Source organism: Mesocricetus auratus, unplaced genomic scaffold (genome assembly GCF_017639785.1).
Source record: "Mesocricetus auratus isolate SY011 unplaced genomic scaffold, BCM_Maur_2.0 Super-Scaffold_6730, whole genome shotgun sequence".
Classification (NCBI taxonomy): Eukaryota; Metazoa; Chordata; class Mammalia; order Rodentia; family Cricetidae; genus Mesocricetus; species Mesocricetus auratus.
The window spans coordinates 97,214,554-97,229,388 of record NW_024429184.1 but is presented as its reverse complement, the minus strand read 5'-3'; the positions used below and the strand labels follow the sequence as shown (position 1 = coordinate 97,229,388).

The following is a 14,835-nucleotide window of genomic DNA, read 5'->3' as shown; positions in this document are numbered from 1 at the left end:
TGTATTTCCTATTATGCAATGAGCTTCAGATTCTATAAATGATAGTGACCTTTTTATAAAGCTATTTTCCAATCTCTTCTCTCTCTCTGTCTCTCTCTCTCACGCACACACACACACACACACAAATATGCATATGCAGAAATGGGGAATTAACTACGTCAGTGTTCTTAAAAGTTACATATTACCTAAATGCTAAGGAGTAGGATATCACTTATTAGGTCCAAGAATTGCGGCAATGAAAATAATCCATCAAAAATATCAACAGTTACTGTATACTGACATGGTTCTAATACCTTATGTGGGGGAACTCATTTAAATTGCATGACAAACCTATGTTTTAAATGATTGTACACTGTTAGATCATTTATAATAACGTATAGGGCTGTACATGCTAGAACATTCATCCTGCACAATAAATATACAGAACTGTGCCCCTGTGCTTTGGATGAGGTGTCTGAGATGCCAGACAGTTAAGTAAATAGCAACAGAGAGATAAATAACAATCATTTCATATAGCGTATCTCCTAAGTCAGACCCTGATTACTGTGGTCTGAGACATTCTAAATATGTGGAAACAAGAGTATCATTAAGGGATGCTCTCTAACATTCAGTACAGTAATCCATAGAGCCCATTTATGTAAAATGCCAGTTTCCTTACGCCCTCTTTAATGTGCTTTTCAGTCTTTGAAAATGTTTGCCAATCTTGGAAAGGAAACTATAGGTGGCTTTAAAATACAATCCTTACCTGTAAGCTCTCAACCTGGAAATTCTATTGTCCTATTAAGTAGTGTTATAATATTTTCCTATGGTAAACCATTCCCCAACATCATAATTTTTTTTGTAACAACACAATGAAACTTTGCAGAAAAATTCAAATCAAAGCAGGGTTTTATTTCTTAAATAGGAAGGTATCTCATGACTAAGTAATATATGCTTGCTATTAAATTCAGATTAAATATTTTTCAGATTATTCCTTAATCTTCATCTGAGTTCTATTAAATTTGAGGAACTAGACAAGTGGTTCATGTAACTGTGACAATGAGTCCTGACTGGCAGTTGTCTGAAAGCATCTCTCTTAGCTTTGATTTTCTATTTTCCTTCTAGGAAAGATTTCTGTGTCCACAAAGATGAGCCGTGTGATACTGTAGGTAAGCACCTGTGAAAACTTTTGCTTGAGGAACAATGGAGAACTTACATGTATGTGTTGCTTATATATAGTAAATTATTTGAGGGTGCTGACTTTGAAGTGATATTTTGCAATGTCATATATGTTGTAACTATGTGCTAAATCCTATGTTATCACTTCAGCTACACATGAAAAAGGTTAAAGTCATACATAAACTATACACTAGAGCTATTTTCATTTTTAAAGATTATCATCCATTCTTTTTTTGTCTTTACCCAAAGATATACAGATGCATTCAATAGCATTTTATTATTGTTGCTAACACAAGGCTAAATACATTTATAATATGAGAATAGATTATATTTGTGTCATATATGTTTCAAGTTATTTGGAGATTATAAAAAGAAACCCATCTACTTTGATGGGCTGATGAAGGCTCTTTGGGCACCGAGTAGCAATTTTACAAGTTTTAAATTGATATTTAAAAAAAAATCTCAGGTCATGGGGGAACAGGAAGGTTGAGTGGGTGGGGGTAGAATAGGGGAAAGAGGGAATCATAGGTTAGAAGACAGATCTGGCACCAGTGAGACCTCTAGTGATCTAAAGGGATGACACCAACTGGCAAGCTAAGCAATAGTGGAGAGACCACCTCGAATGCCCATTCCTGATAATGAACTTGATGTCTATAACCATCCTGGAGCCTTCATCCAGTGACTGATGGAAGCAGAGGCAAACACACAATTAATCACTGAGCTGAACCCAAGGAACCCACTGACAGAGAGAGAGGAGCGATGAGCAAATTGTCAAAGAATGGGCTGGCAAAACCAGCAGAGACAGCTGATCTGAACAGGAGAGAGCTCTTGGACCCCAGACCGACAGCTGGGAGGCCAGCATAGGACTGATCCAGACCTCCTGAGTGTGAGATTCAGTGAGGAGGCCTGGGCAACCTATGGGGTCCTGGGCAATGGATCAGTGTTTATCCCTGCCATACAAACAGACATCGTGTGTCCATAACACAAAGAGGGATGCTCTCTCAGCCTGGACTCTTAGGGGAGTGCCTGGACCCTGCCCTGAGTGAAATGACAGACTCTAGATATCCCCTATGTGGAAGGAAGTGGCAATAGGGCGGGAGGATGGGGGGGATGGTGGGGGGTGTAGGAGGATGGGAGGGAGAGGGAACTGGAATTGACATGTGAAGCAAGCTCTTTAAAATTAAAATAATAATAATAAAATCCCAGTATGTAACCGTGGAGCCAATAGAATACATGTACCTGTCTTTCTGGTTATTGGACAATATGCACATACATGTCTGTTAAAATAAGTGCAACTGTGTTAGCACCTATTAAAAGAAACAAGACAGGGTAGAGAGATGGCTCAGCACTTGAGAGCGCACTGATTGTTCTTCCAGAGGACCTGGGTTCAGTTCCCAGCACACACACATGGCAGCTGGTTCTAATACCAGTTGCAGGGTATCTGCTGTTCTGTTCTCATTTTTGCTGATACCATGCATGCACATAGTGCACAGTCATATGTGCAGGCAAAACATCTATGCATATAAAATAAATAAAAAATTAAAAAAGAGACCTATGTAATATATATATACATATATATATATGTGTGTGTGTGTGTGTGTGTGTGTGAATGTATATACTCCCATTCTAAGTTAAGTGGATGCAATAAGCATTATTGTTAAGGTATATTCAAGAGTTATAATCTGACTTTGGCATATATCATGTAAGGTTTCTTTCTGTAGGGTAGCAAGTATTTTAGCTAAAAATGAGAAATTAAGAATAGATGGTACTGGAGAGATGGTTGGGCCATTAATTAAGATCACTTGCTTCTCCTCGGAAGATCCGGGTTCATTCCCAGCATCTACATGGTGGGTCACTATAGCCTGTAGTTCCAATTCCTGGGAATCCAGCCTTCTTCTGGCCTCCAAGAATATCCACGTCCATGGTAGACACACATACATGCAGGTAAAATTCTACACAGAAGAAACTTTTATGTGGCTAGAAATTTAGATTACGAAGTAGTTCCATTACTTTGATTTCTCATCGATATCCACATATGTTTCAATTCTTGGATAAAATGTGAAATATCATTACAAAGCAAATGATGATTATGAAATTTCATGTATTCTGTGACAAAACAGAAGAGTATCAGACAATATTAATAACTTTCTTCTATAATCAGGAAAAAGCTAAGGTTTCTCTTTGATTTGTTTAAGTATAACACATATAGTTACTATATAGTATGTATGTATCCAGCCATTAATCCACACCTCATCAATACATAATAACATGTCAGTCAGATATATGTACAATTGTATGCATGGCTGTTGGAGGGCATGGTGTTTCACTGCAAGACAATTTTCTTCTTATGATGATTTCACGTGGATTGATCTTACCTTTTCAATTTTGATGAGAAGACCTTCTAGGTTGATTGGTTTTAAATCGCCTATAAGGGTCATCATGTAAAAAAATTAGATAGGCATTGATATTTTGTCAATTTTCTTATGAGGTTATAATCTATAGTAAAGCAGGGCGATTTCAGGTTCAAATTGATAAAACATATTTATACATGTTTGTAAGTCTCTGAATATAATATGAAGAGTTGTAGTTATGTCAGATGCTTTTCCTAACACGTGATCCTTCTTTTATGAGATATTTAGAGTGGATTTGGATTCAGCCTGTTATAGACCAGATGTTGTAACAAAGGTGTTTAGAAAGGCAAAGGAATGGCTTTAAGATTCGCTAGTTTAGAAAATGAGTGGCTGAATGATGACCTGCACGTCACAGCTTCCCTACACTTTCCGGTATAGTATGGAGGGGTTGACAGCAGCTAAAGGCTTCAAGTTTGTGTTAGGAATTTGTGTTCTATGTGGAGGAGGATAAAGATGTTTAAAATCAATCGAGACCTTTGCGGCAGGCATTGCAATTCTAGCAATGCTTTCAAGGATGCTTCATTGAATTTCTCTAAAACCCAAGCTCTCTAGTTTCTCATCATTGTATTGTTTTACAGATGAGGAGGGCTCTGAAATAGAACAGATGGATCATACATTTTAAAGTCAGACAAGGAGGTTTAGAGTGTCTTTTCTGTTTATTACTTTTCTGAACATGGCACAGCTTTTATAACACCCGAAAAGCCTGGATTCCCCTCTGGGTTAAAGCACACTGACACTTGCAACTCAACTGCTCCAACAGTCACTCAGTACAAGGCCAGGTCTGTCACATCCTCTTTCTCAGTGAGAAATGGCCGGGTAATCGTCTGTCTGTGCCATTGCTAGTATTTGGAAGTGTGGGCTTCAGTCCCAGATCTCATCACTATAATGTGAGGCATTTCTTACAACACAGTGCATCCGCGTAATGGGGAAAAGTAGAAGTGCACAGCAGTCTTGTGCCTGGGAGTGTGAGCTTCTAGTCCATAACTAGTGACTGTGATGCGAGGGGCTTCCTTTTTGTTTGTTTCGTTTTGAGAAAGACTCTCACTATGTAGCCCTGGCTGGTTGGTAACTATGTAGACTAGGCTGCCTAGAACTCACAGATATATGTATGTCTACCTCCAGAGCGCTAGGATTAACACTACTAATGGCAGTGAGTGTCAGTAGGGAAAAAAATGCCAGTGAAGTTTATGCCACTGCCTGGTTTTGTTTAGGGCTCTTAACCTAATATTGCTTTTCATCATTAGCAATAATGCTGTGTTTACCTTGCTTTTATCTCTTGTAAGGATGCTAAAGGTGTTTTTGAAAGTCAGGGTTCTATTGATATCTTTGAGAAATACTATCATAAATACAAAATTATTGATTATTTGTGGTAAAGGCTCTCTCTCTCTCTCTGTCTCTCTCTCGCTCTGCCTCCCCTGTGTGTGTATATGTGTGTGAGTGTGTCTGTGCACATGAGTGTGCATGTGACTGTTGAAAAGTTTTACACTGTGGAAGATTGGAGAGGTGATACTTTGGTCTGGTAGGGAACATACCAGCCACCGTGAGTTCTCTGCACCCTGTTGTTAAGACATGGTGCATTGGGTTTCGATATTTTTTCAACAGATTATTCTTTGTCTTAGATGTTTAGAATGATGCAGTTTATCCTCTCTTTGCTTTGGAATATTCTTTTGTTGTTAAAATGACATAAAGGCCACCTATGGAGCAATTGCTAGAGAGAAACACACCCAGACACTGAAGTTATTTAAATGACTGATTTATGTTGACAGTTTGCATGTAAGCATTCATGTATATGTCCCTTTCCCCATACTGGTACATTCTCCAAACCACATTTCTGTAGATGTAATCATTTTTATTCAGTGAGAGGAAAGGGTTAAGCCTCATCTTTTTTATATTATTATTTTTTTATTTTTAAGTTTAAATTTAGATTAGAAGCAATGTTGCTTCACAAGTCAGTTCCAGGTCCCTCTCCATTTCCTTCCCCTGCTCCCATGTCCTCCCTCCAACCCCCCCCATTATCCCCTCATTTCCCCAGGGAGGGTGAGGCCCTCCATGGGGGTGTCCATAGTCTGTCATTTCATCCAGTGCAGGGCCTAGACCCTCCCCCAAGAGTTCAGGGTGAGAGTGCATCTCACAGTCCAAAGTCCATGTGTATACTTGGGATGAATACTGATCTACTACCCAAGGCTCAATAGATTACCTAGGCCTCCTCACTGACACCCACATTCAGGGGGTCTTGATCAGTCCCATGCTGGATTCCCAGGCATCAGTCTGTGATTCAAGAGCTAAACCTTGTCAGGCCAGCTGTTTCTGGGGGTTAAACCAGCCCCGTCTTAATCCCTTTGGTCATCAGTCCTCCATCTCTGTTATGGGCTTTCTTGAGTTCAGCTCAGTGCTTAGCCATGGGAGTCTGCCTCTGCTTCCATCAGCCACTGAATGAAGGTTCTGTTTCCCAAACTCTCTGGCCATGGGATTGTAGGCTGGCACTCCCCAGATCTATGTCTAAAATCCATATATGAGAGAGTACATGCCATGTTTCTCTTTTTTGTGACTGGGTTACCTCACTCAGGATGGTTTCTTCTAGTGTCATCCATTTGCCTGCGAATCTCAGGATTCCATTGTTTTTTTCTGCTGAATAGTACTCCATTGTGTAAATGTACCACATTTTCTCTATCCACTCTTCGGTTGAGGGGCATCTAGGTTGCTTCCAAGTTCTGGCTATTACAAATAAAGCTGCTATGAACATAGTGGAACAGACATCTTTGTTGTATGAATGGGCATCTTTTGGATATATGCCTAACAGTGGAGTTGCTGGGTCTTGTGGTAGGTTTATTCCCATTTTTCTGAGGAATCTCCATACTGATTTCCAAAGTGGCTGAACATCTTAAAGCTTAGTTTTTGTTGAACAGCATTTTCTCCCATATCATGGCTCCAAAAGCAGAGAGAAGTACGGAGACTTTAAAGATACTCTGAGGTCAACTCTCTATTTAATGCCTTTTATATCCAATATTTTATTTGACATTCATACATGTATATAAAATGTTTGAATCCAATCCACCACACCGTTCCTTCCCTTCCATTCCTTCCCTTCCTCCTTCCACATTTTTCTCCAAAATTCATATGCTCCCTCTCTTTTTGAAGTAATTTTAAGGTTCTTTTTCTTGTGTTTTAGCTGCATTGGAATGTTCAGGTTTTGCTATTGTAGGATCACTGATACCATATTGCTCTTTTGGTTGTTGAATGTATTCTTACACTGGCATTTATTCATCTTTTCTTCCAATTGGTGTGACCTGTGCCTGTGCCTATTCTTCTAGTTGTTGTGGTTTGCACCTCAGCCTATGTGGTCTGCTGTTTTTCCAACTGGTTTGGTTGTTGGAGAGGGCTAGACACGGGGGTGGGAGTATTCAAGTATATGGAGCTAGGCAGCAGAAAGAGTCTTGGCGGGATAGTCTAGTGGGTGGCGAGAGTTTGGACACAGCCTGGAGGTAGTGGGTCTCTTACCTGTTTTAAGGCTGGTGGGAACTACAGCAGAGCACAGAGGTGGGAATAGCATCCAGTTGCCTTGCTGGTGCTGGGATGGGAGAGGGAGGAGCACAAGATATGTCCTGGGGTTTAGTTATGGTCCAGACTTCAGGGCAGTCATTCACCTGTGTTTTCAACTGGTGTAGCTCCATCATCAGAGGCTATAACCCTCTGAAACTATAAGCCAAACTGAGTGCTTCATCTTATAAGATGCTGTGGTCATGCTGTTTATCAAAACAATAGGAAAATAACTAAGGCAAAGAGGTATGAGTATTTAAACTGTCAGAGCTAGCCTCCAGTGACATACTTCCTCTTATTCTGAATTCTCTAATCTTTCAAAAACAGTGACACCAGCTGGGAACCCAGGGTTCAGCACATGAGACTATGGGTAACATTATTATCCATACAGCAACGTGGGTTATTTAAATTCCGCATTAGCATTGTGTTGGAGGTCCATTTTAAATTTTAAATCTAATAGTGATTTTTGTTTGTTTGATGAGATTGGGTATTCCTCCATTTGGTGCATATATATTTAGGATTTTAATAATATTCTCTTCTTGACCTTTTCCTTTAATAAGTATAAATTATCTTTCCTTAGCCATTCTAATTGTTATTGGTTTGACGTCAGTTTTGTTGGATATTAGAATAGCTGCATGTACTTGTTTCTTGGTTCCATTTACTTAGATTGTTTTCTCTAATCTTTAATCATGAGTTGATGCCGATTGTTGGACATGAGGTATATTACGTGATGACAACAAAAAGATGGCATGAGTTCAGGACCTCCCCTGGAGCATAAGTAATCTACTAATGACTGCACCCCAAGTAATAATGATTCTTCCTCCTCCAGAAGCTATAAACTGACACTGAACTCATTTTTTTATTTAATTTTTAATATGTTTTGAATTGAAATAGATTTATGTTACATTTCATTGAATCTTTCCAATGTTAGGTATATCCCATAGAGTATTTACAGAGTAATATAAGACTGTCTTTGTCTCAGTATTTTTTTTGGGTGTTGTAAAAAAATTCCATAGACAAAGTGGTTTAGAAACCATAAAAATCTATTTCTCAGAGTTCTGGTATTTGGAATGGCCAAGATCAAAACACCAGTAGTTTTGATGAAATGTTTTTTCAGAGCTTTCTCTATTTCTGCCTCATGAATGGTACCTTCCAGTGTCTGATCCTCTTGCCTCAACATCCCAGGTGCAGGGACTTGTGGACTGCGCTACCACGCTTAGCTTGTTTATAATAGTGCTAGTGATATAAATGCAATGTTAACTTACAAAATGACCTAAAACATTGGATTTTTACTACAATGCTTTAAAAATTAATATAAGATTTAAAGAGAAAGGTTATGAGACAGATTCCTTAAATAATATTAGTCTTTAATATTTTCTATCCTAAATGATGCCAGTGGTGGACTATAAATGAGTAAGTAAGATAAAAACAGACAACTTACTGTAACATGAGGCTGTTTGTCCTGCCTGGTTCTGTGGCCCTTGAGCCCCAAATAAACACACGAAACTTATATTAATTATGAAACTGTTGGCCGGTTTCTGGGGTTTCTTATTTACTACTCTGCCTTAATTATTAACCCATTTCTATTAATCTAAGTATTTCCACATGGTCTTTTCTTACTGGAGAAGGGTCTGCTCCTCTAACTGTTTTGGCAGCTCACATGGTGACTGCAAAGTGTCTCCAAAGAGAAGAGAGCGACTTCCTTTTTGTCCTTGCTTTTATCGTGATTCTGCACAAATATATCACTTTCTGCTTGGCCAATCAGCCAATCAGTGTTTTATTCATTAACCAATAAGAGAAACATATATACAGAAGAACATTCCCCCTCAAGTTACCTTCATCCAAATCATATTCATGAAAGTTTAAACTTGCTGTGTTCATAATTGCCAAATCCTGGAAACAATTGAAATACTCTTCAGTTAGTAAATAACATCAGCAATGTATGGAAAGACCATTAAAAATGCCACACAGCTATTTAAAAAAGGGAGCTGTTGATATGCCTAACTGCTTGGAAGGACCTCAGAACAAACTGAATTAAACGAAGGCGTCATAAAGTTACAGAGGGTATCATTACATGTATAAGACGATCTTTTAAGAACAAACGAGGTAACCATAGGAGGGATCAGAGTTTGTGCTGACTTTATCTTTCTTGTGTTTTTGGTTGTGAGCCTAGCCTTTAACTGCTGAGCCATCTTTCCAGCCTGAATTTGTCTTTAATTCTTGGCCTCTGATGGGTATCTTCTTAGGTGCCGTCCAGAACATGAGTCACACATTTTACACATCTATTTTTGCAAGACGTGTTATGGAAATAAGAGTTGGACATATGATTCTATATTTTCGGTTGTGAGTCTAGCCTTTAATGAATGAGCCATCTCTCCAGCCCTGGACACATGATTCCAAAGAATAAGAGTAAAGCTTCCTGTTCTTTATTTACTTCCCAAGACCTTATAATTAATTAATATTAATTATAAATTTCATTTCTACTGAAAACTGTCTAAACACAGTATAATCACTGAATAAAAACATACTTGAACATCATTCTTCTAGGAATAAAACATTATTAGTTAGAAAATCTCCAAATTCTTCCATGTAGTGGCAACTTTGTGTGCAGCACAGGCTACCCAAAGTCATCCATATAAGTGACTTTTGCCAACTATCTCTTACAAGACATGATCGTCTATCTGAACTTTTCAATAATTCACTATGGTAAAAAATAGTTACTTATTTTTACAAATAAAGGCAGAAGGATTTAATATTTAAAGTTACCGTGTTTCTGGCATGACCTCATGTGCTTGGAATTTAGTGTCTAAGTCAGTTAGCACCCCTCATCTGCTGTGGAGTTACTGCCAACGTAAAGACTGTTGTAGAGAGAACAAACTTTCCCAAATAATAGCCTAACCTGAAACTGGTAGCCAATCATATTTTGTTTGACACAAAAGCACTGATCATTAATTTTAGACAAGTATTTTAAAATGGCTTTATTAAGTTTTATTGTTATCCAAACTATGCATCTCTTATTTTTCATGATTCTGCCTACTTTTTTTTTGTTTTTACGAGACAGGGTTTCTCTGTATTGTTTTGGAGGCTACCGGTCCAGCCCAGCCTCGAACTCACAGAGATCCGCCTGCCTATGCCTCCCGAGTGCTGGGATTAAAGGCGTGAGCCACCACCGCCTGGCCATTCTGCCTACTTTATACTTCAGAAAAATAAAGTCCTGAAAAAACTAGTATTGAAGTCCCTTTGGAATGTTTTAAAAAATTGAACACTTTTGGGGGAAAAACCCCATAAAACTAAATTCGTACCTGAATCTATACTTGGAGTTACTTATCTTTTTTTTTTTTTTTTTTTTTTTTTTTTTTTAAATTATTTATTTATTTATTACATATACACCAGATTGAATTGTAGATGGTTGTCAGCCACCATGTGGTTGCTGGGAATTGAACTCGGGACCCTCTGGAAGAGCAGTCAGTGCTCTTAACCTCTGAGCCATCTCTCCAGCCCTGGAGTTACTTATCTTTAAGTATATATTTTACTTGATAAATTATATCAAAACACTATATTAATCCACGTAATAGTGACATACACCTTTAATCTCAGTACTGCAGAGGCAGAAATAGGTGGAGATCTATGAGACTGAGACCAGCCTGGTCTACAGAGGGAGTTCAAGGACTGCGAGAACTACATGGAGAAACTCTGTATTGAAAAACCAAAATCCAAAACAAACAAACAAACAAAAACAAATAAAACATATGAATCTTTTAATTATAATATTATAATCACTCCATATAATAAGTAATGGCATTACATTTATAATCAGATCTAACAATAAATGTTTGCGATTGTAATTGTTTCAAAATTGTATTAGTATTTAAATTTCTCAAGTCTCTAAACATAATTTTCTCTTACCTAAATAGATGCTGATTTTACTGAGAACAAAACAACTTATGAAATAAAATTTATTAGAAATAAGCATGGTGATGGGAGAATAATTTGCCAAACCGTTTGAAAATTTGAGTATTTTCTTACTTATAAAAGCCTTCTGTCAGTTTTTTACTAGGAAACTAATTTCTCCAGTTTTGGTAGTATGGTGTTTGTCCCTCCCTGTTCAATGCCTTTGGGATATGATTATGTTATAATATTCTAAACATGTATTAGCCAAGATTCCTGATTTATATGCCATCAGAACACAAATGTTTTCCATCTGCATGCTTAGCATTACTTCACACAAATTAATTCTGACTAATCTTAACTTTTATAACAGTCAGGTCGTTGATCTTGAAGGCAGATGAAATCTTCAAACCCAGTTCACTTCTTTTGCTTCTCAGTAAAATCATGTATGGAGCCTAAGAACTGAAGACGGTTACCAAAAAGGAAATACTGATTTCCAAGCAGGTTTGTGGAGAGTCAACAGTGATTTTCTTCACTGAATTGCTTGGGAAATTCACCATACATAGCTTTTTCAGTGTGCCACAACACTATATTTTCTGGTTCAGGAAAAGCTGGATTAAGAATTTCAGGTTTTGTATTTTATGAATGGGTTATAAAGGTCACAGCAAGACAACAAGCAAGCATAGACAGTAGGATCTCTCTTCCCTGTCTTAACTTGAACCCTTCCATATATCCTCCATATATATACATATATATATACACACACACACACACACACACATATATATATATATATATATATATATATATATATATAGAGAGAGAGAGAGAGAGAGAGTTCTCTGTGTTTTAAATGTTGAAAGTCTTTAAAGGTAATGTCTTCAACCATTTTTTATATTTTTTTATTTAATTAATTTTATTTAAATTAGAAACAAGCTTGCTTCACATGCCAATCCCAGCTCCCTCTCCCTCCCCTCCTCCCTGGCTCTCCCTAGCCCCCTGCCCAATCCCCACTCCATTCCCCAGGGAGGGTGAGGCTCTCCATGGGGGATCTCCAGATTCTGTCATTTCATTCAGGGCCTGGCCTAGGCCCTTCCCCAAGTGTCCAGGCTGAGAGAGCATCCTTCATTGTGGGATGCAACCATTGTCTTATGGACTGTTCTCTGTAACTATAACATAAAGGACAGAGCCTGTGTAAAGTTTCTGGGGACCAGAGGTTCTGACGTCTGATGGGGCCTTCTCCCTGGGTCATAGTGTGACAAACAGCAAGTATGAATGTAGGATTCCAGGAAGATAAGTCTGAAGATGCTTCTTCAGGACCTGGTCGCACAGTAACCAACTCACTTCCATACTAACAGTATTAGCCATAAGAGCAGTGAGCCCTGTGACCTAACAGCCTCTTGAAGGTTCCCCTTCTTATTGCCACCTGGGTAGTCACTGAAGTAAAATAGGAATCTTGGAAAGGCTCATGAATTCAATGCTGTACAGACATGTCTGTTCCTTCCTGCATTCCCCTGTCTTAGTCTAAAATTATTTAAATTGCTACCTGTAAACTTTGGGGTTAATGTTATATTAGTTATATACTCTTAACAACTATATAACATATATTGTGTTAGTATATTATAGGTGCCTATAATAAACTTTTGTGTATATACTTGAACAGCTTTCATCACATAGCAGTACAAATTCTTAGTCTTAAAAGCAATTATGACACCAACTGGCAAGCTAAGCTATAGTGGAGAGACCACCTTGAATGCCCATTCCTGTTAATGAACTTGATGTCCATAACCATCCTGGAGCCTTCATCCAGTGACTGATGGAAGCAGAGGCAAACACCCACAGTTAAACACTGAACTGAACCCATGGAACCCAGTGACAGAGAGAGAGGAACAACGAGCAAATTGGCAAAGAATGGGCTGACAAAACCAGCAGAGACAGCTGATCTGAACAGGGGAGAGCTCTTGGACCCCAGATCTACAGCTGGGAAGCCAGCATGGGACTGATCCAGACCCCCGAATGTGAGAGCCAGTGAGGAGGCCTGGGAAACCTATGGGGCCCTGAGCAGTGGATCAGTGTTTATCCCTCGAATACTAACAGACATCGTGTGTCCATAACACAAAGAGGGATGCTCTCTCAGCCTGTACTCTTAGGGGAGTGCCTGGACCCTGCCCTGAATGAAATGACAACTCTAGATATCCCCTATGTGGAAGGAAATGGCGATAGGGTGGGAGGCTGGGAGTAAGTGTGGTCTTGTTGGAGGAAGTGTGGCACTGTGGAAGTAGGCTTTGAGGTCTCATTTATGCTCAAGCCATTCCTAGTGAGACAGAACACTTCCTGTTACCTGTGAGTAAAAATGTAGAACTCTCAGCTACTTCTCCAGCACCATTTCTGTCTTCATGTCAAGGTGTCAAACCATGATGATAATGGACTAAACTTCTGAAAATGGAATCCAGACCCAATTAAATATTTTCTTTTGTAAGAGTTGCCATGGTCATGGTGTCTCTTCCCAACAATAGAAACCCTAACTAAAACACACAGGTTGACAAATTCTCATCATCACCCAGTCTCCAAATTTGAACTTTTAAGAACTTTTCCTTGTATTTGAGAGTTACCATTTAAGCTTTTTTAAACATAAACTTTTGTTCATAAGAGGTTTTTCAGACAAGCACCATATTAAAATGCCAATAGCACTTTAATATGTACATAGTATTCCCCCTTTTTATCAAAAGAGTCACTACACTTTTTTATTGTTCCGAAACTCATTTTCTTTAGTATTTATAGAAGCTGTGCTGTTAACAATATTGTAAATGCTTTAAGAGAATATGAAAGTGTGTTATAATGACATTGATATCACATTCATGACTTGCATAATTGTACTTTCATATTCCTAGATAGCTACCTTGTTTTTGGTGATTAATCTTGCATTAAGTCAATTAACAGGACAGATTAATATTTTTATAATAATGTTAAAGGTTGATATAATCCAGAAACATGGGTTTTTAATATCTGGATACTATTCATTCTCAGGCTTTTCTATTGAGTATGAGAAATATATTTTCATTCTTCAAAATTATCTTTTTATTTAATGCTTGAAGCAAACCACTATTTATTATTCTTTGCTTCAGGGAATTTCACTTATCAAATCCTTTTAAGCACAGTCCATATTCAGGACAATCAAAATCAATTGTTGTTGTAGAGATAGGCTACCAGCATGCACACTTCCAGAAGCATCTACTCATATGAGCATCTCTCTGCCCTCCCCATGTTCGCTCATTTGCCTAGTGATATCTCTCCTTTCCTGCTGTTTTCTACTCCTCACCTACATGGTGATTCCAGAAGTTGGTTTCTGTCTCATCAAGCTTGCCTGGATTTCTCTCTTTATCATATATTTTTATTTTTCCTATTTCTAGTATCATATATAATTGTACATATCTTAGTGTACCCATTTTAAAATGGGCATTTGTGTGGCTCACATTTCTAAAGTATGCTCAACATATTTGGACTCTCATGCTCAGTATGTACTATAATTTGGACTACAATAAAGCTTGAGAAATATATACCTCATGGGTAAATAACATATAGGATACAGCTATGGGGTAAATAACTTACCTAAAGCTCTCCCGAAGCATTGTGATAGGAAAGCCAGAACATTGAATTCAGGTGGTCCAGCCAGTCATAAAAGCATCAGTTCTGTAGGTGGAACATTTAGTTCTGTTTGTGTTTATTTCTCTGGTCAGATATGACCTCCGGTTTAACCCCAAGTCTTTTGTAAATGCATCTCGCAACACTTCAGGAGTTTCCCATGGTATTCCTTATGTATATATTGTTTTAGCATATTTGC

The 14,835-nt window shown here is 38.2% G+C and overlaps 1 protein-coding gene across 3 annotated transcripts in view; it reads left to right on the top strand.

Annotated features, from left to right (window-relative positions):
- Positions 1 to 14,835, top strand: part of Adamts19 (ADAM metallopeptidase with thrombospondin type 1 motif 19) — a 188,124-nt gene that overhangs the window by 60,784 nt on the left and 112,505 nt on the right. For all 3 annotated transcript variants that reach the window (XM_040741782.1, XM_005069088.4, XM_040741783.1), the window contains exon 7: positions 1,105 to 1,148. In XM_040741782.1, the coding sequence (XP_040597716.1) occupies positions 1,105 to 1,148 (44 nt within the window). The remainder of the gene's footprint in view (positions 1 to 1,104; positions 1,149 to 14,835) is intronic.